Genomic DNA, 26146 nt, shown 5'->3' with positions numbered 1-26146 from the left:
ACTTTAGGCCAGTTGTCAAAAAACCTTAGTCTAAAAGATAGGCTACAAGCCAAAGATAGACACAAAAATGCTGGAGTAACTCAGCGGGACAGGCGGCGTTTCCGGAGAGAAGGAATGGGTGATGTTCCCGATTGAGAGTTTAAGAAGGAACTGCAGATGCTGGAAAATCGAAGGTAGACAAAAGTGCTGGAGTAACTCCAGCGGGTGCGGCAGCATCTATGGAGCGAAGGAAATAGGCAACGTTTCGGCCTGAAATATGAAGAAAGTCTGGATAGACTCGGCTTGTACTCGCTAGAATTTAGAAGATTGAGGGGGAATCTTATAGAAACTTACAAAATTCTTAAGGGGTTGGACAGGCTAGATGCAGGAAGATTGTTCCCGATGTTGGGGAAGTCCAGAACAAGGGGGATCACAGTTTAAAGATAAGGGGGAACTCTTTTAGGACCGAGATGAGGAAAACATTTTTCACACAGAGAGTGGTGAATCTGTGGAATTCTCTGCCACAGAAGGTAGTTGAGGCCACAGTTCATTGGCTATATTTAAGAGGAAGTTAGATGTGGCCCTTGTGGCTAAAGGGATCAGGGAGTATGGAGAGAAGGCAGGTACAGGATACTGAGTTGGATGATCAGCCATGATCATATTGAATGGCTGTGCAGGCTCGAAGGGCCAAATGGCCTCTACTCCTGCACCTATTTTCTATGTTACTCCAGCATTTTGTGTCTATCTTTAAGTGAGATCAGAACTGGATGTGCCTGCCGGGGCTGGAAGTGCAGATCTCAAGGGTGAGAGGTGGTAAATGTGATTCTGGAGAGATTCAGGAGTGTTTATATGTCAGACACTGTACATTGGATATGAACCAGCACAATGACATTCTGAAGAAGGGTCTCGACCCGAAACGTTGCCTATTTCCTTCGCTCCATTGATGCTGCCTCACCCGCTGAGTTTCTCCAGCATTTCTGTCCACAATGAAATCCTTATTTGCCGCAGATTTAGAGGAACATTAGACAAAGCACCACCAGAAAAACCCCCCGTAAATCACCAGGTACTCTGAGTAAATAAAACCATAGTGCATAAACTATTGTATGGGCTCGGGAGTTCGAACTGTTTCAGGCACATTCTTGGCTGTAATTCTGCTTTCCTAATAGGTCAAGTTAAATCAAAGAGCATGTTGCAAAACCATGAACAATGTACAGTTTTTATTTTGATTATCTGCATCGACAATTGGTTACCTATTCACGGTAGATGGAAGTTTATCTTTGCTGTACAAAGATCCAATCTTCTCACAAACTTATCATAACAGTCGTAAAAGCTCAAATAATTTCGGAGGCTTAAGGGCCTGTCCCACTTGCGCGACCTTTACAGGCGGCTGCCGGCACTTGTGATAGGTGGCCGAATTTTTCAACATGTTGAAAATTCAGCGGTGACCAGAAAGACGCTACGACTCTTTGGAGACCTCTCTCACGACCATAGGAGACCTCTCAAGACCACGGTCTTGAGAGGTCTCCTATGGTCGTGAGAGGTCTCCAAAGAGTCGTAGCGTCTTTCTGGTCGCCGCTGAATTTTCAACATGTTGCCGTTATATTTCGGCGACCTATCACGGGTGCCGGAGGTGGCCTGTAAAGGGCCGGTCCCACCAGCGTGCGCCTGCATGCGGCAAGCGCGACCTAACGTGGTCGTTTGAGCCGTACGGCCTCGCGGGGCCGGTCCCACTTCGATCGCCGGAGCCGTATGGAGTTGTGCGGAGCTGGTCCCGACATCGCACGGGTCTCCGAAAAACTGACCGCGTTCAAAAATTCCGCGCGCAGCGGCCTCGACGGCGTACGCACCGTCTCGCCGGGCGTGCGCAGCGTCGCGACGCCGTACGTCACGCGCGAACTTCCCGTGGACTTCGCTCAAACTTCACGTCACTCACTCGACCTCCGCGCGGCCCCCCCCCTTCCGGTTTGGTCGCGCTCGCCGCTTGCAGGCGCATGCTCGTGGGACTGGCCCTCTACAGTGAAAATAGCTAGAATATGTTAATCAATGATGGATACTGACGAATGAGGGGAGAGGGGAGAGAGGTTGTTTCTCAAAGAAGGTTATTGAGTGACCAAACAGAAATAGATTACAAAGTACTCTTCATACTAAAAGATATTCCAACAGGTCAACATTGCCATTTATATTTTGCGAGCTTCCTCCCATCTATCTTCACAGAGTCCAAACAGTTTTGGTTCAGTTTATTGTCACGTGTGCCGAGGTACAGTGAAAAGCTTCTGTTGCACGCTAACCAGTCAGCGGAAAGACAATACACGATTACCATCGAGCCATTTACAGTGTACAGATACATGATAAGGGAATAACGTTTAGTGCAAGGTAAAGCCAGCAAAGTCCGATCAAGGATAGTCCGAGGGTCACCAAAGAGGTAGATAGTAGTTCAGCACTGCTCTCTGGTTGTGGTAGGATGGTTCCGTTGCCTGATAACAGCTGGGAAGAAACTGTCCCTGAATCTGGAGGTGTGCGTTTTCACACTTCTGTACCTTTTGCCCGATGGGAGAGGGGGAGAAGAGGGAGTGGCCCGGGGAGCGACTTGTCCTTGATGATGCTGCTGGCCTTGCCGAGGCAGCATGAGGTATAATGGAGTCAATGGAAGGGAGGTTGGTTTGTGCGATGGTCTGGGCCTGATGGCCTGACAACATTTTTACCCCTGCTGTTCTCCCTATGTGTTTACCTTCAAATGCATCAACATGATTCACTTCAACTAAATTTAACTGGTCAAAGGCTTAGATGGGCGTTGAGGTGATTTAGACCACTTGAGCTGGGAAGGGTACAGAGCAGATTTACGAGGATGTTGCCAGGATGACAGGGTCTCAGCTACAGGGAGAGAGAAGTTGAGTAAACTGTGACTCTATTCCTTGGATTGTAAGAGGATGAGGGGTGATCTTATAGAGGTGTATAAAATCACGAGAGGAATAGATCGGGTAGATGCACAGAGTCTCTTGCCCAGAGTAGGGGAATCGAGGACCAGAGGACATAGGTTTAAGGTGAAGGGGAAATGATTTAACAGGACTCTGAGGGGTAACTTTTTCACACAGTGGGTGGGTGGGTATGGAACAAGCTGCCAGGGGAGGTAATTGAGGCAGAAAGGAACTGCAGATGCTGATTTGTACCTAATATTGACGTAAAATGCTGGAGTAACACAGAGGGTCAGGCAGCGTTTCTGGAGAGAAGGAATGGGTGACGTTTTGTCTGCTTCACTGTTGAATATATAGTTAAAGAAGAGGTAGGTAGATTTCTCCAAAGACATCAATAAGTTTGGGCAGGAGCAGGAATATGATATCTAGGTGCAGGATCAGCCATGATCACATTGACTGGCAGAGCAGGCTTAAAGGCCTAGGGTGGCCTACTTCCCTTTGCTTCTCTGTACTGATCAGATTCTCTTTTGAAAGCCCTGAGTGAATCTGATTCCAGCACCCTATCATTCTATTAAGCTCACAGTGAAAGCGATGAAATGGCCAGACAATGGATTAAGTCGGCAATTCTCACTCCTCATTTGTTGGTCAATGTTTTAGTTTAGATTTGGACTCAATCAAACAGCGTGGAAACAGGTCCTTCGGCCTACCGAGTTCCCGCCAATCAGGGATCCCACCTCGTACACTAGTTCCATCCTGCCATAGAGGGAGTACAGAGAAGGTTCACCAGACTGATTCCTGGGATGTCAGGACTTTCATATGAAGAAAGACTGGATAGACTCGGCTTGTACTCGCTAGATTTTAGAGGATTGAGGGGGGGGCGGATCTTATAGAAACTTACAAAATTCTTAAGGGGTTGGACAGGCTAGATGCAGGAAGATTGTTCCCAATGTTGGGGAAGTCCAGAACAAGGGGTCACAGTTTAAGGATAAGGGGGATGTCTTTTGGGACCGAGATGAGAAAAACATTTTTCACACATAGAGTGGTGAATCTGTGGAATTCTCTGCCACAGAAGGTAGTTGAGGCCACAGTTCATTGGCTATATTTAAGAGTGAGTTAGATGTGGCCCTTGTGGCTAAAGAGATCAGGGGGTATGGAGAGGAGGCAGGGATGGGATACTGAGTTGGATGATCAGCCATGATCATATTGAATGGCGAATGGTGCAGGCTCGAAGGGCCGAATGGCCTCCTGCATCTATTTTCTATGTTTCTATGATTTGAGATAGTCATAGAGTGATACAGCGAGGAAACAGGCCCTTCGGCCCAACTTGCCCATACCGGCCAACATGTCCCAGCTACACTAGTCCCACCTGCACGCGTTTGGTCCACATCCTTCCAAACCTGTCCTATCCATGTACCTGTCTAACTGTTTCTTAAACGATGGGATAGTCCCAGCCTCAACTACCTCCTCTGGCAGCTTGTTCCATACACCCACCACCCTTTGTGTGGAAAATGTTACCTCTCAGATTCCTATTAAATCTTTTCCCCTTCATCTTAAAGCTATGTCCTCCGGTCCTCGATTCCCCTACTCTGGGCAAGAGACTCTGTGCATCTACTCGATCTATTCCTCTCATGATTTTAGATCTACTTCTTTGATTGGAATTCTCTCCCCCCTCTCTCTCCTCGCTCTCTCTCTCTCTCTCTCTCTCTCTCCTCCTTCATCTCCCCCCCTCTCTTTCCCCCCTATCTCTCTCCCCAGCTTCCTCTTACCCCCCCTCTCTCTCCCCCTCCCACCTCTCTCACTCCCCTCTCGGCCCAACAAGTCCACTCCGCCATTCAATCAGGGACAATCATTCACACCAACCAACATGCCTCATCTACACTAGTCCCACCTGCCTGCATTTGGCCCACATCCCTCTAAACCTGTCCTATCCACGTGCCCCATGAGCAGAATCATCTCTTCCCTCAATCATACATTCTCACGTTTTATTATCAACCATGTTCTCTGACTTAGCTGCCCCCGATACGGACCTTATACAATCAGTCTCAGCCCAACCCACGAATATCCTCGTTCCAATCCGAAGAAGGGTCCTGAGCATTCCCTCCACAGATGCTGCCTGACCCGCTGACTTACTCCAGCACTCTGTGTTTTGTTCCAGTTCCAGTGATAAGGTTTTAGTTCCCCCATTGTTTCCTATGTTCAGATTCAAGTGAATCTGTGGAATTCATTGCCACAAACGGTTAAGTCAATGGTTATTTTTAAGGTGCAGATTGACATATTCTGGATTAGTACCGGTGTCGGGGGCTATGGGGAGAAGGCAGGAGAATGGAGTTGGGTGGGAAAGGTAGATCAGCCGTGATTGAATGGTGGAGTAGACTTGATGGGCCGAATGGCCTAATCCTGCTCCTGGAACTTTCCTCCACACTTACTGCCTTCAAAACTGCTACATATCCCTGCTTCAGAGTTCCAATGCAATTTTTGATTTAATAAACCATGGTGCACAGATACTTGGCCCCAGTCCATGTTAATACTGAGTTACACTTTAATATGATTGCTCTCATTACTGAATATATTACAGTTTATAAATCAAGTTTAATACGTATTATTGTTCCCTTAAAAATCTATTGGGACATAATGGCAAGAATGAATAGGTCACTCAAATTTATCGGACATGGTCTACTAACTCTAACTTCAGAGTAACTTTTCGGAGCTCCTGCAACGGCGACTGCTCCCGCCCGAGTTGCGGGCTTGAGGGTGACCCGGAGCGGGGCCTTGCATCGCCCGGCGCGGCTTTAACGGACGCGGGACTTGCCATCGCCCGCCGGGGGCTTTAACATCGGGAGAAGAATGGAACACAGGGGAGAGGCAAGACTTTGCCTTCCATCACAATGAGAAGGAGATTCACTGTGTTCAAGAAGGAGCTGCAGATGCTGAGAGATCGAAGGTACACAAAATTGCTGGAGAAACTCAGCGGGTGCAGCAGCATCTATGGAGCGAAGGAAATAGGCGTCGTTTCGGGCCGAAACCCTTCTGGAAATAGGCAACGTTTCAGGCCGAAACCCTTCCGGGTTTCGGCCCGAAACGTTGCCTATTTCCTTCGCTCCATAGATGCTGCCGCACCCGCTGAGTTTCTCCAGCATTATTGTCTACCAGAGATCTATGGTGCTGGGCTGATGACTGGTGCAAAGTGTCTAGAATTTCAGGCACTGGAATAGTATTCAAGAAGGAACTGCAGATGCTGGAAGATCGAAGGAACACAAAAATGCTGGAGAAACTCAGCGGGTGCAGCAGCATCTATGGAGCGAAGGAAATAGGTGACGTTTCGGGCCGAAACCCTTCTTCAGACTGACGGGGGGTGGGGGTGGGAGGGTAGAACGAAGAAAAAAAGGGAGGAGGAGGAAGAGCCCGAGGGCGGTGGGATGGGAGGCGACAGCTCGAGGGTTAAGGAGGGGAGGAGACAGCAAGGGCTAGCAAAACTGGGAGAATTCAACGTTCATGCCATCAGGACGCAAGCAACCCAGATGATGTGATGGATATTTGTGTAAATTGTGTTAGTTGTGTGTCTTGGTGCTTTTCTTGTTATATGACTGCAGAAACCAAATTTCGTTTGAACTTCCTTTGTGGTTCAAATGATAATAAATTTGTATTGTGTTATTGTGTTGTATTATTGTATAATAAACTGATGGTGTTGGCCATGTTGTACAAACAGCAGTACTAATAATGGGATGATATTAATTCCCAATTAATTCACTTCATAATCGACCTCAAATCTTTCAGTCCTGGGAAAAGGGGAGAGCAGGGTTGTTAGTGGGTGCCTAAAATTCAACATTCATGCCGCTGGGGTGCAAACTGCCCGAGAGGAATATGAGGTGCAGATTCTCCAGTTTGTGTGTGGCCTCACCCTGGCAATGGAGCAATTGAGCTGGCCCCGGGCACAAAGGTCAGTGTGGGAATGGGAAGGGGGGGGGGGTGGCTAAAATGGTTAGCAACAGGGAGATGCGGCAGCCAGGCCTTGGCGGACCGCACGCAAGTGTCTGGTGAAAAGGTCGGCGAATCTACACTTTGTCTCGCCGATGTACAGGAGGCCACATCGAGAACGCCAACTGCAGTAGATGAGGTTAGTGAAGGTGTGTGTGTGAACCTCCGCCTCACCTGGAAGGACTGCTGGGGACCCCTGGATGGAGGTGAGGGAGGAGTAGTAGGGACAGGTGTTACATCTCCTGCACTTACCTATCCATGTTCTCCAGAGAAGGATGAGAGGGGATCTCATTGAAACTTATAAGATTGTTAAGGGCTATAAGATTGGACACGCTAGATGCAGGAAACATGATCCCGATGTTGGGGGAGTCCAGAACCAGCGGCCACGCACAGTTTAAGAATAAGGAGTAAGCCATTTAGAACGGAGACGAGGAAACACTTTTTCTCACAGAGAGTGGTGAGTCTGTGGAATTCTCTGCCTCAGAGGGCGGTGGAGGCAGGTTCACTGGATACTTTCAAGAGAGAGCTAGATAGGGCTCTTAAAGATAGCGGAGTCAGGGGATATGGGGAGAAGGCAGGAACGGGGTACTGATTGGGGATGATCAGCCATGATCACAGTGAATGGTGGTGCTGGCTCGAAGGGCCGAACGGCCTCTACTCCTGCACCTATTGTCTATTGTCCAAATCCGTGCGCAGGCAGGACAATAAACTAACCTAAACTAGTCTGCGGATGGGAAGGAAGGAACTGCAGGTGCTGGTTTACACCGAAGATAAGACTCAAAGTGCTGGAGTAACTCAGCGGGGCAGGCAGCATCTCCGGAGAGAATGGATGGGTGCTTAAGAAGAAACGTGGGGATGCTGGAAAATCGAAGGCAGACAAAAAATGCTGGAGAAACTCACTCAGCGGGTGAGGCAGCGTTTCTGGGTCGGGGACACTTCTCTACAGACTGGGAAACGTCGCCCAGAGATTCTCTCCAGAGATGCTGCCTGACCCGCTGAGCAAATTTCCAAATTGAGCAAGATTGGAATATTCATTACTCCGGCAATTTGTAGTGCCTAACTTTTTCAAGCTGTGGATGTGGGCACTGACCTGACTCAGGGGAGGGTGGGTGGGTGGGGGGGGGGGGGGGGGGGGGGGGGGGGGTTGAATCTTTCATGTGCCTGTGTGAAACATGTAGGAAGATTGTTCCCAATGTTAGGGAAGTCCAGGACAAGGGGTCACAGCTTAAGGATAAAGGGGAAATCCTTTAAAACCGAGATGAGAAGAACTTTTTTCACGCAGAGAGTGGTGAATCTCTGGAACTCTCTGCCACAGAGGGTAGTTGAGGCCACAGTTCATTGGCTATATTTAAGAGGGAGTTAGATGTGGCCCTTGTGGCTAAGGGGATCAGGGGGTATGGAGAGAAGGCAGGTACGGGATACTGAGTTGGATGATCAGCCATGATCATATTGAATGGCGGTGCAGGCTCGAAGGGCCGAATGGCCTCTACTCCTGCACCTAATTTCTATGTTTCTATGTGAACAAAGATGAGCTGTTTCCGTGGTACCTGGCTGGCAGTCAGCGATCACTCAGCCCCACCCATCTCCCGGTGCCTTTTAAGGGAGAAGTCTAGGTACAGAGGGGGGGTGGGGGGGGGGAGAGGCTGGACAGGGCTGCAAAGCTCGCTGTTCACAAGCTGTTGAGTTCATTCATGAAGGTGAATGAGTGAAGGACAGTCGGCTTGAGCAACAACAGTCCGTTGGCGCTGGGTGGATCAATATAGCCGCTGTAAGCATGACACAGTACAGATCCGCCACCCACATTTCATGCTGTCCATCCTCACGCTATTGCAGCCTCTACTGACCCAACAGGTTTGAACGCAAGAATTTTCATTGTTATTTTTTTTATTTTTTTTAAATGAGTGGTTTAATTTAACAGGATACTGTTACTGTTTGGTGTCCGTCCATTAATCTGTCCAAGAGGATGCTGGCCAACTTATTAAAAAGCAAAAGGTAGACAAAAAAATGCTGGAGAACTCAGCGGGTGCAGCAGCATCTATGGAGCGAAGGAAATAGGCAACGTTTCGGGCCGAAACCCAAAGGAAATAGGCAACGTTTCGGGCCGAAACCCAAAGGAAATAGGTAACGTTTCGGGTCGAAACCCGAAGGGTTTCGGCCCGAAACGTTGCCTATTTCCTTCGCTCCATAGATGCTGCTGCACCCGCTGAGTTTCTCCAGCATTTTTGTCTACCTTCGATTTTCCAGCATCTGCAGTTCCTTCTTAAACAATACTAAAAAAGCAAAATTGGAATGTCCATAACTGTTTATCATTGTACTTCAAGTAAGTTCGTCAAATGTTAACTTGTGTCCATCCACCCGCAAACTGAAACTAAAGGACTAAAGGACTTGGAATGAAGGTGGATTCCTGCTGCCTTCTGAAGAAGGGTCTCGACCCGAAACGTCGCCCATTCCATTCTCTCCAGAGATGCTGCCTGTCCCCCGCTGAGTTACTCCAGCATGTTGTGCCTGTCTTCCAGTTGCCTCCATCTGCGCTGCGATGGGTTTGACATCTGGGGACTTTTTGATCAAGATCTAGGAACTTTTTCACACACAGAGAGTTGTGAGTCTGTGGGATTCTCTGCCTCGGTATGGGCGGTGGAGGCAGGTTCTCTGGATACTTTCAAGAGCGAGCTAGATGGGGCTCTTAAAGATAGTGGAGTCAGGGGATATGGGGAGAAGGCAGGAACTGTTTTTTTCACACAGAGAGTGGTGAATCTCTGGAACTCTCTGCCACAGAGGGTAGTTGAGGCCAGTTCATTGGCTATATTTAAGAGGGAGTTAGATGTGGCCCTTGTGGCTAAGGGGATCAGGGGGTATGGAGAGAAGGCAGGTACAGGATACTGAGTTGGATGATCAGCCATGATCATATTGAATGGCGGTGCAGGCTCGAAGGGCCGAATGGCCTACTCCTGCACCTTTCTTGTTTCTATGAACGGGGGTACCGATTGGGGATGATTGAATGGCGGGCCGGGCCTACTCCTACACCTGTTGTCTATAGTCTATTGTGATTATGGGAGGTAGGATGAAGGAGGGAGGTGAATGGGGACTAGATAACGGATAGCAGAGGAGAGGAGTTGAGAGAGAGGAATGAGGGGGGAGGGGGGGCGAGGGGGGGGGTGATGAAATGAGGTACTGCATAGTGGAGGGGAGGTAGGGGGGGAAAGAGAGGGAGGGGGTTGAGGTCAGGGAGGGGAGCGGTATAGGGGTGACAGGGGAGGTGAAGATAGACACAAAATGCTGGATGAACTCAGCGGGACAGGCAGCATCTCTGGGTCGAGACCCTCCTTCAGTAAGGGAGGGGAGGGGAGCGGGGAGGGAGGAGGGGACGAGGGGTATGGAGGGTGATGCAGTGAGGACAGTTTGTGTTGACTTACTCTGGTAACGAAACGGAATTGTAAGCGTAATGTGTCTAACGTTGGAAAATGAAGTCCAAGACTCGGAGACAGACGGGAGGGGAGCCGGTTTGTCTACTCCTGTCACCGTGTTTTCCTTTCTGTGCTTCTTCAGATTTAATCACCGCCTGGCAAGTCACTTTAGAAGCGGGGAACATATTATGTCCTCAGTGGAGTGGAGACCTCAGTGAGCGAGCATCCACTGAACATCCAGGTCAGTCGTTCATTTCGTGGCGTTTTAAGCGCTGAGTAGAAGCAAATGTATTCCCTTTCAGCGCGAAGCTAAACTTACTGCCTCTGATATTCATGTTTGGGTCTCTAGATGGGGAGATCTTTTTCTTGTTCTGCCGGGTTGGCGTGAGTGAGTGAAATGGATCTAGCAGCAGAGTTAGTTATACAGCGAGTTATAAAGTCTGTGGCTGCTAGTCTGTGCGTCCTATCTGTAAAACCGACTGAAAGACAGACACAGCTGGAGTAACTCAGCGGGACAGGCAGCATCTCCCGGGAGAAGGGATAGGTGACGTTTCGGGTCCAGACACTTCTTTCTCAGACCGAGAATCAGGAGGAGAGGGAGACAATAGACAATAGACAATAGGTGCAGGAGTAGGCTATTCGGCCCTTCGAGCCAGCACCGCCATTCAATGGGTTCATGGCTGATCATCCACAATCAGTTCCCCGTTCCTGCCTTCTCCCCATATCCCCCGACTCCACTATCTTTAAGAGCCCTATCCAGCTCTCTCTTGAAGGCATCCAGAGAACCTGCCCCCACCGAAACGAGAGATATAGACGGCGATGTAGAGAGTTATAGAACAAATTAATGAAAAAAAATGCAAAAAAAGTTACGGTGATGAAGGCTGTGGGCGAGGTGAAAACGAGTTGCAGACAATGAGACGAAACCAGACGACGTTGAAGATGGTACAACGGCTTGGGTGCGTGGGGGAGGGAGGGAGAGAGAGAGAGAGGGACAGAGAATGCAAACGTATTGTTGGGTTCAGGAGCGACTTATAAAACCAACTTCACAATGACTTCAACATTGAGCGTTGCGTCTAAGTGACAAATATAGCCAGGATTTTAACGAGATTTTCACCTACATTCCCATTTAATATCTCAACAAAGTCTGATAACCAAACTATTTAGAAACTAGTCAAAGATAGGCACAAAGATAGGCGCGAGAGAAACTCAGCAGGTCAGGCAGCATCTCTGGAGAACAAGGGTAGCCAAATTTTCAAGTCTTTAAGGGTCCCGATTCGAAACGTCGCCTACCCGTATTCTCCTGAGATGCTTCCTGAACCGCTGAGTTACTCCAGCACTTTGTGCCTTGTTTGTCTAGACCAGCATCTGCAGTTCTTTGTACAATCCACTTCAATGCTGATGTGATTGAAACTGAACCGCTAAAGGTTATTGTCGGTGGCATTTGGCACTTGATATAACCTTTCTATATTTCTGTCCTATTTCCGATCCCCTCATCGTGTATGTGTACATTGCAAACGGCTCGATTGGAATCGTGTGTTGTCTTTCCCGCTGGCTGGTTACACACGCAACAAAAGCTTTTCACTGTACCTCGGTACATGTGACAATAAACTAAACTGATCTGCTATTGTAACCGTTCATGAGTATAGGAGCAGGGAGGTTCCACTGCAGTTGTACAGGGTCTTGGTGAGACCACACCTGGAGTATTGCGTACAGTTTTTGGTCTCCAAATCTGAGGAAGGACATTATTGCCATAGAGGGAGTGCAGAGAAGGTTCACCAGACTGATTCCTGGGATGTCAGGACTGTCTTATGAAGAAAGACTGGATAGACTTGGTTTATACTCTCTAGAATTTAGGAGATTGAGAGGGGATCTTATAGAAACTTACAAAATTCTTAAGGGGTTGGACAGGCTAGATGCAGGAAGATTGCTCCCGATGTTGGGGAAGTCCAGGACAAGGGGTCACAGCTTAAGGATAAGGGGGAAATCCTTTAAAACCGAGATGAAACCTTTTTTCACACAGAGAGTGGTGAATCTCTGGAACTCTCTGCCGCAGAAGTCGAGGCCAGTTCATTGGCTATATTTAAGAAGGAGTTAGATGTGGCCCTTGTGGCCAAGGGGATCAGAGGGTATGGAGAGAAGGCAGGTATGGGATACTGAGTTGGATGATCAGCCATGATCGTATTGAATGGCGGTGCAGGCTCGAAGGGCCGAATGGCCTACTCCTGCACTTATTTTCTATGTCTATGTGCAGGCTGGGATGACAAACGACATAGTTACTGCGAACTTTACAAGCGAGAATTTTGAGTCATAGAGTGATACAGTGTGGAAACAGGCCCTTTGGCCCAACTTGCCCACACCGGCCAACTAGTCCCACCTACCTGCGTTTGGTCCATATCCCTCCAAACCTGTCCTATCCATGTACTTGTCTAACTGTTTTTTAAACGATGGGATAGTCCCAGCCTCAACTACCTCCTCTGGCAGCTTGTTCCGTACACCCCACCACCCTCTGTGTGAAAAAGTTACCCCTCAGAATCCAATGAAATCTTTTCCCCTTCACATTAGACCTATGTCCTCTGGTCCTCGATTCCCCTACTCTGGGCAAGAGACTCTGTGCATCTACCCGATCGATGCCTCTCATGATCATGTACACCTCTGCAAGATCACCCCTCATCCTCCTGTGCTCCAAGGAATAGAGACCCAGCCTGCTCAAACTCTTTGGGAACCTTTCTAACAGTTTAATTTAACCTGTAGGGATCGTGAACAGAGGAACAAGCCTTGAGTAGGTAAAAATGCTGGAGAAACTCAGCGGGTGAGGCAGCATCTATGGAGCGAAGGAATAGGTGACATTTCGGGTCGAGACACTTAAGGGTGAGGCAGCATCTATGGAGCGAAGGAATAGGTGACGTTTCGGGTCGAGACACTTAAGGGTGAGCAACATCTATGGAGCGAAGGAATAGGCGACGTTTCGGGTCGAGACCCTTCCGGGTCTCGACCCGAAACGTCACCTATTCCTTCGCTCCATAGACGCTGCCTCACCCGCTGAGTTTCTCCAGCATTTTTATCTACCTTCCATTTTTCCAGCATCTGCAGTTTCCCTTCTTAAACAAGCTTGAGTGGATCGGTGATCCTTATCCCAGCCCCATCTCCCATCTCCCACTCGCACCCTCCGCAGTTTGAAATCAACCTCATCTCAAATTAAATCAGCATTCCTTACAATCACAGCACAGTGAAGAAACAGCAGGTAAATTATCCCGCACTGTAAGGCTATTGTGGTGTCGGCTGCCAAAGAAAATGCTGTCGCTCAGTTCACTGAAGGATATAATGAGAAGAGATTTTGTGGTTAGTAACAAATCAGAGGCCTGTAGGTTTAATGATAACAAGGCAACTGTTTGCTGTGGGTAAACCTTACCTTCAGATTTTTGTACGGGGAGCACAGTATCTGCAAATGTTTGCAAAACAATAGACAATAGACACTAGGTGCAGGGGTAGGCCATTTGGCCCTTCTAACCAGCACCGCCATTCATTGTGATCATGGCTGATCATCCCCAATCAGTACCCCGTTCCTGCCTTCTCTCCATATCCCCTGACTCCACTATTTTTAAGAGCCCCCTCTAGCTCTCTATTGTCTATGTCATGTCTAGCCCCTTATCTAAAGAAAGGAACAAAGTTCTGGAGTAACTCAGCGGGTTAGGCAGCATCTCTGGTGAACAGGGACAGGCGACATTTCGAGTTCTCCAGAGACGCTGCCTGACCCGCTGAGTTACTCCAGCACTTTGTGTCTTTTTTTGTCTAGGCCAGCACCTGCAGTTCCCTGCAGCCCGTTATTCCGATTTACCCACCAAAACGAACACCCTTTCAGCATTTACTCGTCAAACCTCCTCTGGGATCTTAGTGTAGAAATAAGGAACTGCAGATGCTAGTTTATACCAAAGGGAGACACAAAGTGCTGGAGTAACTCAGTGGGGAAGGCAGCATCTCTGGGCGAAAAGGACAGGTGACGTTTTGGGTCGGGATCCTTCTTCAGACGAGAAGAAGGAACAAGAAGGAGGGCAGGTGTCCAGAACCAGAATACCACCTATCCCTTTTCACCAGAGATGATGCCTGACCCAATGAGTTACTCTTTAGTTCAGAGATACAGCATGGAAACAGGTTGCCCGGCCCGCTGAGTTACTCCAGCACTTTGTGTCTATCCCCTCTGGATCTTGTACATTGCAGTGAGTTCATCTCTCAACTTTCTAAACCTTCTAAAAGTTCCATTGAATATTCTTGTCACACCAGAGTCAGCCTGGTGAATCACCTGCTGTGCCGCCAAAGGCCATTAACTGTCAGTGGGATTTGATGTGGAACATAAGAAAACAAAGGCAGATTACTTTCCTAAAGAATGCAGGAAACACTCCTCCAATATTCACCACCTGTCCTGTGATGTTTGGGGAATTGCATCTTTTCACTGTGTTGTACCTTTGATGATTCCATTCTTAGTCATTCTTTTGTCTGCAGCCCTGCCCCCAACATCTACTCACAGGGTCTGAAGGAGGGTCGAGACCCGAAACGTCGCCCATTCCTTCCCTCCAGAGATGCTGCCTGGACCGCTGAGTTACCCCAGCATTTTGTGTCTATCCTCAGTGTAAACCAGCATCCGCAGTTCCTTCCGACACACCAGCTACTCTGATCTCCCTGTTGCTGACTGACTCTTAGAAGCCCTCTCTTCTTTCCCCCCTTAGTAATTCTTGCGTAAAAATCAAGTCCATCACAATTCCTGGCATCATCCTCGTAAATATTCTCTGGACCCCTTCCTGCTTGATATCATCTTACCTATAACATGGGTGCCCAAAACTGAAGACAATTCTCTAAATGTGGCCTCAACAATTTCTTAAATGTGGCCTTCTGAACCTTCTGAATGTTGTAGTCGGCAGGGCAGCACTCTGCATATCGCCAACTTGGACAATTTTACATTTATACCAAGTCAATTAACCTACAAACCTGTACGTCTTTGGAGTGTGGGAGGAAACCGAAGTTCTTGGAGAAAACCCACGCAGGTCACGGGGGGAACGTACAAACTCCGTACAGACAGCACCCGTAGTCGGGATCGAACCCGGGTCTCTGGCTCTGCATTTTGCTTTAAGGCAGCAACTCTACCGCTGCGCCACCGTGCTGCCCTTTCTGCTAAAACCATCCTGAGTAATTATTCAACAGCGTTTTTTAACTTTTCGATCTTCCTGGTCCCATTGGCCATCGCCCATTGTCAAATTGAAAAAAAAAAAATTGAAAAATATATAACCACATTGCGTTATTTTGTTCAGTTTAGTTTATTGTCACGTGGACTGAGGTACAGTGAAAAGCTTTTGTTGCGTGCTAACCAGTCAGTGTAAAGACTGGTGTGTCTGGTGTGTCAACCCACTTGTGTAGGAAAGAACTGCAGATGCTGGTTTAAATCGAAGGTAGACACAAAATGCTGGAGTAACTCAGCGGGACAGGCAGCATCTCTGGAGAGCAATCAGAGGTAGACACAAAATGCTCCATTTGCCACTGTGGGCTGCCACTAACACAAGGCATTCTCTTTTCCAGAAGCTTTGCTGCTACCACCAGTGCAAACATGGAATTGGGCAAAGAGTTGGAGAAAGCCACTGCCACTGGACCCAAGACAGATCTCAGGAATACATGTTACTGCAAAGTGCTCCTGGGTGTGCTGTTGCTTTGTCTTGTTGTGGTCGCCATCGTCCTTGGAGTTTATTTCGGTGAGTCTGACCAAAACCAAGATGGCCATGAACTCAGTTCATCAGTGTCACATCAACTAGTCTCTCCCCTTCCAACTGCTTTAATGCTCCAAGTCCATCCCCAATGTTGCCTGGTTTCCCCCTTATCCAGAAGATGCACTCTCACGGCTAACTCATAGAGTCACAGAGCACTTGCCCATTCTCGGCCCAACATGCCCACTCCGACCATCTACACTAGACCCACCTGCCAGCTTTTGGCCCATATCCTTCCTCTATGGAAAGACATTCTTGCCATAGAGGGAGTACAGAGAAGGTTCACCAGACTGATTCCTGGGATGGCAGGACTTTGATATGAAGAAAGACTGGATAGACTCGGCTTGTACTCGCTAGAATTTAGAAGATTGAGGGGGGAATCTTATAGAAACTTACAAAATTCTTAAGGGGTTGGACAGGCTAGATGCAGGAAGATTGTTCCCGATGTTGGGGAAGTCCAGAACAAGGGGCACAGTTTAAGGATAAGGGGGAAATGTTTTAGGACCGAGATGAGAAAAACATTTTTCACACAGAGAGTGGTGAATCCGTGGAATTCTCTGCCACAGAAGGTAGTTGAGGCCACAGTTCATTGTCTATATTTAAGAGGGAGTTAGATGTGGCCCTTGTGGCTAAAGGGATCAGGGGGTATGGAGAGAAGGCAGGTACAGGTTACTGAGTTGGATGATCAGCCATGATCACATTGAATGGCGGTGCAGGCTCGAAGGGACGAATGGCCTACTCCTGCACCTATTTCCTATGTTTCTAAACCATTCCCATCCATGTACCTGTCCAAATGTTTTTTTAAGTCTTAAAGTCATAGACTGATACAGTGTGGAAACAGGCCCTTTGGCCCAACTTGCCCACGCCGACCAACATCCCCCATCTACTCAGTCTGAAGAAGGAGATTTCTACAAAAGAGGAGATAGAGGAGATTTCTACAAAAAAAACCCAGACAACATCGATAAATTTAAGGCTGTGACGATATCATCGGTGTTCAGACTCAAGAGCGCTTTTATCGTCAACTGTTAATACCATCGGCCAAGGATCAAGATATCATTCAGTAGTTGGCAGACAAAAATGCTGGAGAAACTCAGCGGGTGAAACGTCACCTATTCCTTCGCTCCATAGATGCTGCCTCACCCGCTGAGTTTCTCCAGCATTTTTGTCCATCCCCCATCTACTCGCTGTGTTTGCCCCATCCCCCTCTAAACCTGGAGGAAAGAACTGCAGATGCTAAAAAATAGACACAAAATAGTGGAGTAACTCAGCGGGACGGGCAGCATCTCTGGAGCGAAGTTACGGGTCGATACCCTTCTTCAGACTGATTCAGACAGGACTCTAAACCTGTCCTATCCATGTACCTGTCCAAACTTTTTTTTAAATGGTGTGATAGTCCCTGCCTCAACTACCTCCTCCGGCAGCTCATTCCATACACCTACCGCCCCTTAAGCTCCTATTAAATCTTGTCCCCCTCACCGTAAACCTGTGTCCTGTGATTCTTGGTGATGTTTCAGACAGCTTACCTGGAGTGTCAGTAACTGTGGTCCCACTAACAATGCAGTCACTCCATCCGTTTTCTCCTCATTAATACAGGAATACGTGGATCTCAGAAAGAAGTTCCCTCCCTACAACATTTGGCCGTGAAAGTTTGTAAGTACAAATTATTTTCTTTGTGTAAATTAAATTGCATTGCCCCCCGTCACGGATAACTTCAATAATTTCAGTTTAGTTTTGATATTCAGCACGGAAACAGGCCCTTCGGCCCACCGAGTCTGCACGGCCCAGCGATCCCCACACATTAACACCATCCTACACACACTAGGGACAATTTACACTTATACCAAGCCAATTAACCTACACATCTGCACGGCTTTAGAGTGTGGGAGGAAACCGAAGAGATCTCGGAGAAAACCCACGCAGAACGTGCAAACTCCGTACAGACAGCGCCCGTAGTCGGGATGGAACCCGGGTCTCCGGCGCTGCAAGTGCTGTCAGGCAGCAACTCTGCCGCTGCCCAAGATGTTTGACGACTGGAGAATTAGTGCTTAAGTTCTCCCTTTCTCATAATGTCCCCTGTCAATGAGTCTAGAATTTCAGCTGCTGATGCCAACGAGTTAGCTGAACCTGGCCATTAAACTCTCAATGCCCGCTGAAAGTTTATGTAAATATTGGAACAAAAATCCCCAACCGTTAAAAATATCCGCATTCAAAGCGGTAATTATTAACCATTTGCATTTTGCAATTTTAAGGTTACATTTTAACCATTGCTCATTATTTTTCCATGTATTTCAGGCAGTAATGATTAAACTCAGCAAGGTGCTCGAATGGACCTGATTTGCAAATTAATTTAATCTATTTGTGAAATATACGGGTTTCAATGTTATGTGTTTATCACAAATTTACACATTTGATGGTCTCAGCACAAAATGCAGTTTTTGCTCAAAGTCTGGCAGCTTTCAGCGTGACTGAAAGGATCTGCATTCATATATCTCCACGGATGTCACAGACGGTTTTGTCGCTCGTCAGGTGCAGTCACTGCAGGCAAACCGCACGCAGCAACACACCATCGGCGCAACATGCAATTTCTGGAGAATAGGCACTAGACAATAGGTGCAGGAGTAGGCCATTCGACCCTTCGAGCCAACACCGCCATTCACTGCGATCATGGCTGATCATCCCCAATCAGTACCCCGCTCCTGCCTTCTCCCCATATCCCCTGACTCCGCTATCTTTAAGAGCCCTATCTAGCTCTCTCTTGAAAGTATCCAGAGAATCGGCCTCTGAGGCAGAGAATTCCACACTCACAACCCCCTGTGTGAAAAAGTGTTTCCTCATCTCTGTTCTAAATGGCTTACCCCTTATTCTTAAACTGTGGCCCCTGGTTCTGGACTCCCCCAACATCGGGAACATGTTTCCTGCCTCTAGCGTGTCCAAACCCTTAATAATCTTATATGTTTCAATGAGGTCCCTCTCATCCTTCTAAACTCCAGAGTGTACAAGCCCAGTTGCATCATGATGCAAGGGTCCCCGTCACTGTTCATCCCGGGCAGCTCCGTCACAGAGGACTCTGTGATTCACAGACAGTTCCTAGGGACACATTCGGAGACTGACATCGATTGCTGGCTGCTGGAAGGTCATCAACTCGGTGAAAGGCGCTCGTTGGTCGGCCCGAGCGTTGTTGACCACCCAGCGGAGCGAGTTGTCCGTCGGGGAATGTTGCCGACTGGCCCGCTGCAGACTGCAGGAGTACGTGCTGAGGAACGCACTGAAGCTCGGTGCAGCCAACGCCAAGGCTCGGTGGGGGAGGACCACAGTCTAGGGTCCTTCTGCTGCTGGACATGGGGGGCAGGGAGTGGTGGAGATGCCCCTCAAACAAATGGCTTGATATCAAGGGGGGTAAAATTTGTAAACACTATATTATGAGGCATAGATTGTACGTATAGCCTCTGAGAGTAACTTGGAGTGCTATGATTTTTGATTTCTCTAGCTTCAAGTAACCCCTGCATTCCCCCTCTCTCCATCCCTCCCCCACCCAAGTTGCACCAGCTTCTCGTTCTCACCTAGCAAACAGCAAACAATAGTCTGTTTCCTTCATCATCATTACTTTTTTTGCAAATCTTTCATTCATTTGTTCCATATCTCTCTACATCACTGACAGTTTCTCTCCATTTCCCTTTTCCCCTGACTAGCCTGAAGAAGGGTCTCGACCCGAAACGTCACCCATTCCTTCCCTCCAGGGACACTGCCTGTCCCGTTGAGTTACTCCGGCATTTTGTGTCTGTCTTCGATTTAAAAAAAAAAAAAATCTGATCCTTCAACCATTTACAGGGATTTAATTTGCCAAAGGTTTTGTGCCAGGGTGGAACTCATTGCCACAGACGGCTGTGGGTGCCGTCATTGGGCATTCACATTTTTATTTAATCATCAATTAATTAATTAAGATCATTGTGGAGCGACAGGTTCTTCATTAGTTAGGGTGTCGAAAGTTACAGAGAGGATAGGGTTGGGAGGGAAAAACAGATCAGCCACGATTGAATGGCGGAGTAGACTTGATGGGCTGTATTAATGCCCACGATGTCGGTATGAGGTGACATGTTAATGAATCAATCAAGCACACTCTTGGACAGGTATTGTTGTGGCAACACACAGTCCTATAGTCTTTGATGTATTTGGCTGAACATAAGACACTTCACAGACACTATTATTGTCTGATTTTTAAACAGACATTCACTGCATTGTTTTGTATAGATGTCTATGAAGTTAGCAAGATGTCCTCAGGGAACCTTGCCACTCGGAGTTCACTGTCAGTAACCACTGCTGTGTGTAGCCGGGTATACATTGATTTTATTCAGTCGTGTGTACTTATTTTATTCTCTCGTTACTGCTTTTCATTTCCACATCCAGCTTCTGCTGCTGGGCTAAAAATACTTTTAATGCCTGTACCAACATACGTGTCCACCAGGCTCTGTCCTGCTCCCACCTTTAGTTTTAAGGTTTAGTTCAGAGATGCAGCGTGGGAAACAGGCCCTTCGGCCCACCGAGTCCGTGCCGACCAGCGATCCCCGCACACTCCCAATATCCTATACACACTAGGGACAATTTACAGTTTTACCAAAGTCAATTAACTTACAAACCTGTAAGTTACTTTGGTGACCCTTGGACTATCCTTGATCAGACTTTGTGTTCAAGAAGGAACTGCAGATGCTGTGTCGGTCAGGAGTCTGTCCCCTGCGATGGAGATGGTGAGGTCAAGGAATGGTAGGGAAGTGTCGGAAATGGTCCAGGTGTATTGGAGTGCCGGATGGAAGTTGGTGGTGAAGTGGATGTGTTGGTCAGAAGTCTGAAGAAGGGTTTCGGCCCGAAACGTCGCCTATTTCCTTTGCTCCATAGATGCTGCTGCACCCGCTGAGTTTCTCCAGCAATTTTGTGTACCTTGCTGGCTTTACCTTGCGCTAAACATGATTCCCTTATCATGTATCCATCTATACACTGTAAATGGCTGGATTGTAATCACGTGTTGTCTTTCCGCTGGCTGGTTAGCACGCAACAAAAGCTTTTCGCCGTTCGTTCCTCGGTACACGAGACAATAAACTAAACTGAAACTATCATAAGTTGTTAATATTTTGCACTTCTTTCTCTTTATTATAAAAGCAAGCTGCTCAGCTGATGATTATATCTGCGGCAATGGCCAATGTCTTACAAAGACCAACCCGGAGTGTGACAAGATCAATGACTGCTTGGACACGTCGGATGAGGTGGGATGCAGTAAGTTTCATGTTGGACGTCAGGGAGACTTCGCACTCCAGAGACCCGCTGAGTTACTCCAGCACTTTGTATCTCTCTTTGTATAAACCAGCATCTGCAATTCCTTGTTTCTACTCAGTGTAAGATTAGTTACATCCACAATCCAGGTGATTAGATCAACGCCGGGACCAATCCGTGGGTGGTATGTGTGGTAAAGAGAGCATCTTACTGCATAGTAACACTGAGGCCGATGTAGATTTCTGTGCCTCTTGCCTGATGGGGAGAGGGGAGAAGAGGGAGTGACCGGGGGTGAGACTGGTCAATGGTCACGCTGGTGGCCTTGCCGAGGGAGAGATGTTAATGCTCAAATTGGCCTACCTCCCACTTCAGCAAAATATTCCCTGGTCACTGTGGAGTATTGCATGCAGTCTAGATCTCCTCGTTTGAAGAAGGACATTCTCGCTATTGAGGGGGTGCAGCGTAGGTTCACCAGGTTAATTCCCGGGATGGCGGGACTGACAGATGATGAAAGAATGGATCGACTGGGCTTATATTCATTGGAATTTATAAGGATGAGATGGGACCTTATAAAAGCACATAACATTCTTAAGGATCGGACAGGCTAGATACATAGAAACATAGAAAATAGGTGCAGGTGTAGGCCATTCGGCCCTTCGAGCCTGCACCGCCATTCAATATGATCATGGCTGATCATCCAACTCAGTATCCTGTACCTGCCTTCTCTCCATACGCCCTGATCCCTTTAGCCACAAGGGCCACATCTAACTCCCTCTTAAATATAGTCAATGAACTGGCCTGAACTACCTTCTGTGGCAGAGAATTCCACAGATTCGCCACTCTCTGTGTGAAAAATGTTTTCCTCATCTCGGTCCTAAAAGACTTCCCCCTTATCCTTAAACTGTGACCCCTTGTTCTGGACTTCCCCAACATCGGGAACAATCTTCCTGCATCTAGCCTGTCCAACCCCTTAAGAATACTGTACGTTTCTATAAGATCCCCCCCTCAATCCTCTAAATTCTAGCGAGTACAAGCCGAGTCTATCCAGTCTTTCTTCATATGAAAGTCCTGACATCGGGAACAATCTTCCTGCATCTAGCCTGTCCAACCCCTTAAGATACAGGAAAAAGGTTTGTAGGTCAATTGGCTTCGGTAAAATTGTTCAATGTTCCTTGTGTGTGTAGGATAGTGTTAGTGAGCGGGGATCGCCGGTCGGGGTGGGCTCGGTGGGCCGAAGGGACTCTTCCCGCACTGTATCTTTAGACTAAACGACACTGGGCAGCTCAGATGTTTGACTGTGGGCATCTTGTGTGTTCTCTACCACAGGCTGTGGCACTCCCCAGATAACCAACAGGATAGTGGGTGGCACAGAAGCCAATGAAGGAGAGTGGCCCTGGCAAGTCAGCCTGCATGTAATCGACATTGGCCACGAATGTGGGGCTTCAGTCTTGACAGATACCTGGCTGATATCAGCCGCTCATTGCTTCTCAAGGTAAGAACTATTTTGGGCACCGTATATCTGAGGAAGGATACGCTGGAGCAGGAGAGGGGTCCGGTGGAGGGTCACCAGAATGATCCCCAGATGGCACTGGGCCTCTACTCGCTGGAGTTTCGTACGATGAGGCAGAGGTGACCACTAGTGGGGAAAGTCTAGGTCCACAGGTCACAGACTCAGAATTAAAGGACCTTCCTCTAGGAAGGGGATGAGGAAGAATTTCTTTAGTGGCAGTGGAGGCCACGTCATTGGGCATTTCTAAGGCAGAGATAGATAGATTCTTGATTAGTGCGGGTGTCAGGGGTTACGGGGAGAAGGCAGGAGAATGGGATTGAGAGGGAAAGATAGATCAGCCATCATTGGATGGTAGAGTTGACTCGATGGGCCGAATGGCCTAATTCTGTTCCTATTCCCTTCTGGGAATTGTACATCAGTGACTCATCATCATCATGGTGGTCCCTCGAAACGAGTATGACTGTCCTCTCATGGAGGACGCCTGTGCGTGACTTTGTTTAACGTGGGGAGACTGGTGCACAGACGGCCACCACACGGTCCTTGACGGATCTGGGTCAGGATCCAGTGGCGTGGAGTCCAAGACGACCGGAGACCCTTTTCTGCCGCAGCCTTCATCCATCCGCCTTCCCAGCCGTTGTGACATGTTCCTCCACTAAGGTCAGCCATCGTCCTCCGCCTTTTCCACCGTTGAGGTCTTGGTTGGTTCACTCTTTGTCAGAGACCTTCCCCCTCGACCTTACCGCCATGGGTGGCCCAACCAGGAGCATCGCTCCAGACGGCATCGCTCTCAGGATCTCAGGTCCACACACGAGCTTCTCCGCCACGACAAGGTGACAATCCACTGGGAAGACAACAGTGACTATCATATTCCGCCTGGGTTGCTTGCGTCCGGATGGAATGAACATTGAATTCTCCCAATTTTGCTAGCCCTCGCTCTCTCCTCCCCTTCCTTAACCCTCGAGCTGTCTCCTCCCATCCCCCCCGCCCTCGGGCTCCTCCCCCTCCCTTTTTCCTTCCTTCACCCCCCCATCAGTCTGAAGAAGGGTTTCGGCCCGAAACGTCGCCTATTTCCTTCGCTCCATAGATGCTGATGCACCCGCTGAGTTTCTCCAGCACATTTGTTTACCGTTAAACAACCTATATTGTGTTGAGGGCTAAGAAACATAGAAACATAGAAATTAGGTGCAGGAGTAGAGGCCATTCGGCCCTTTGAGCCTGCACCGCCATTCAATATGATCATGGCTGATCATCCAACTCAGTATCCCGTACCTGCCTTCTCTCCATACCCTCTGATCCCCTTAGCCACAAGGGCCACATCTAACTCCCTCTTAAATATCGCCAATGAACTGGCCTCGACTACCCTCTGCGGCAGAGAGTTCCAGAGATTCACCACTCTCTGTGTGAAAAAAGTTCTTCTCATCTCGGTTTTAAAGGATTTCCCCCTTATCCTTAAGCTGTGACCCCTTGTCCTGGACTTCCCCAACATCGGGAACAATCTTCCTACATCTAGCCTGTCCAACCCCTTAAGAATTTTGTAAGTTTCTATAAGATCCTCTCTCAATCTCCTAAATTCTAGAGAGTATAAACCAAGTCTATCCAGTCTTTCTTCATAAGACAGTCCTGAGCCCGTTCACTCAAAGACTTGAATAACCTTTTCGATTTTACTTTGCTGCAGGTTTGCATCACCACAGAGTTGGGAGGCGCTTGTGGGAACCATCTACAGAGATGACCGACGTGCCACGGGAGTGAGGAGGAAAGTCAAGAGAATCATTGTCCACCCCTCGTTCAACCCGGCCTTGCTTGACTTTGACGTGGCTCTGCTGGAGTTGACTTCCCCCGTAGCTTTCTCCAGATATATCCAGCCCCTGTGTATGCCATCCTCTGCGCACGTCTTCCGTGTCGGGAAGATATGCGCCATCACCGGATGGGGATCTCTGAGTGAGAGCAACGGTGTGAGATTAATTTGCTTTATACAAGTGGTCCCTTCTGTTTAAAGGGCCTGTCCCACTTTCACGACCTAATTCACGACCTCTGCCTAGTTTGCCCTTGATTCATACTCGCAGCATGGTCGTCACTAGGTCAAGTCAAGTCAAGTCAAGAGAGTTTATTATGTAAGTGTTTAAGAAGGAACTGCAGATGCTGGAAAATCGCAGGTAGACAAAATGCTGGAGAAACTCAGCGGGTGCAGCAGCATCTATGGACGAAACCTGCAAGGAAATAGGCAACGTTTCGGGCCGAAACCCGGAAGGGTTTCGTCCCGAAACGTTGCCTATTTCCTTCCGGGTTTCGTCTCCCGAAACGTTGCCTATTTTCTTCAGATTCAGATTCAGATTCAGATTCAATTTTAATTGTCATTGTCAGTGTACAGTACAGAGACAACGAAATGCATTTAGCCTATTCTTCCGGGTTTCGTCCCGAAACGTTGCCTATTTCCTTGCAGGTTTCGTCCCAAAACGTTGCCTATTTCCTTCCGGGTTTCGTCCCGAAACGTTGCCTATTTTCTTCCGGGTTTCGGCCCGAAACGTCGCCTATTTCCTTCGCTCCATAGATGCTGCCTCACCCACTGAGTTTCTCCAGCAATTTTGTCTACCTTCGATTTTCCAGCATCTGCAGTTCCTTCTTAAACACTCAGTAACACTAAATCTGAAGCGTGACCATCTACCTCATTCGAGGTCGGATCCCAACTTTGGGCGCTGTCAGTACGGAGTTTGTACGTTCTCCCTGTGGCCGCGAGGGTTTTCTCCGAGCGCCAAGATTTCCACCGACACTCCAAAGACGTACAGGTTTGTAGGTTAATTGGCTTTGGCTAAAATTGTAAATTGTGTGGGATAGTGATAGTGTACTTGGGTGATCGCTGGTCGGTGCGGACTCGGTGGGCCGAAAGGGCCTGTTTCCACGCTGTAAATTCTAAATGACAATAGACAATAGGTGCAGGAGTAGGCCATTCGGCCCTTCGAGCCAGCACCGCCATTCAATGTCATCATGGCTGATCACCCACAATCAGTACCCCGTTCCTGCCTTCTCCCCATATCCCCTGACTCCGCTATTTTTTAAGAGCCCTATCTAGCTCTCTCTTGAAAGCATCCAGAGAACCCGCCTCCACCGCCCTCTGAGGCAGAGAATTCCACAGACTCACCACTCTCTGTGAGAAAAAGTGTTTCCTCGTCTCCGTTCTAAATGGCTTACTCCTTATTCTTAAACTGTGTGGCCCCTGGTTCTGGACTCCCCCAACATCGGGAACATGTTTCCTTGCCTCTAGTGTGTCCAAGCCCTTAACAATCTTATATGTTTCAATGAGATACCCTCTCATTGAGATACCCTCTTAAACTGTGGCCCCTGTTTCTGGACTCCCCCAAC

At 48.2% G+C, this 26146-nt stretch overlaps 1 protein-coding gene across 2 annotated transcripts in view; it reads left to right on the top strand.

Moving 5' to 3' along the window:
* Positions 1-8517: 8517 nt before the first annotated feature.
* Positions 8518-26146, top strand: part of tmprss9 (transmembrane serine protease 9) — a 35249-nt gene continuing 17620 nt past the window's right edge. The window contains exons 1-7 of one of the 2 annotated variants that reach the window (XM_055658354.1): positions 8518-8717; positions 10413-10511; positions 15836-16005; positions 17611-17667; positions 21169-21282; positions 22606-22771; positions 24465-24739. In XM_055658354.1, coding sequence (XP_055514329.1) covers positions 15864-16005; positions 17611-17667; positions 21169-21282; positions 22606-22771; positions 24465-24739 — 754 coding nt within the window. In that variant the 5' untranslated portion in view covers positions 8518-8717; positions 10413-10511; positions 15836-15863. The remainder of the gene's footprint in view (positions 8718-10412; positions 10512-15835; positions 16006-17610; positions 17668-21168; positions 21283-22605; positions 22772-24464; positions 24740-26146) is intronic. The other variant, XM_055658355.1, reaches the window with a different exon arrangement.

The sequence above is a fragment of the Leucoraja erinacea genome, chromosome 29, assembly GCF_028641065.1.
Source record: "Leucoraja erinacea ecotype New England chromosome 29, Leri_hhj_1, whole genome shotgun sequence".
NCBI lineage: Eukaryota > Metazoa > Chordata > Chondrichthyes > Rajiformes > Rajidae > Leucoraja > Leucoraja erinaceus.
Note: the sequence above shows the minus strand (reverse complement) of the source record. Positions and strands in the feature narration are given on the sequence as shown.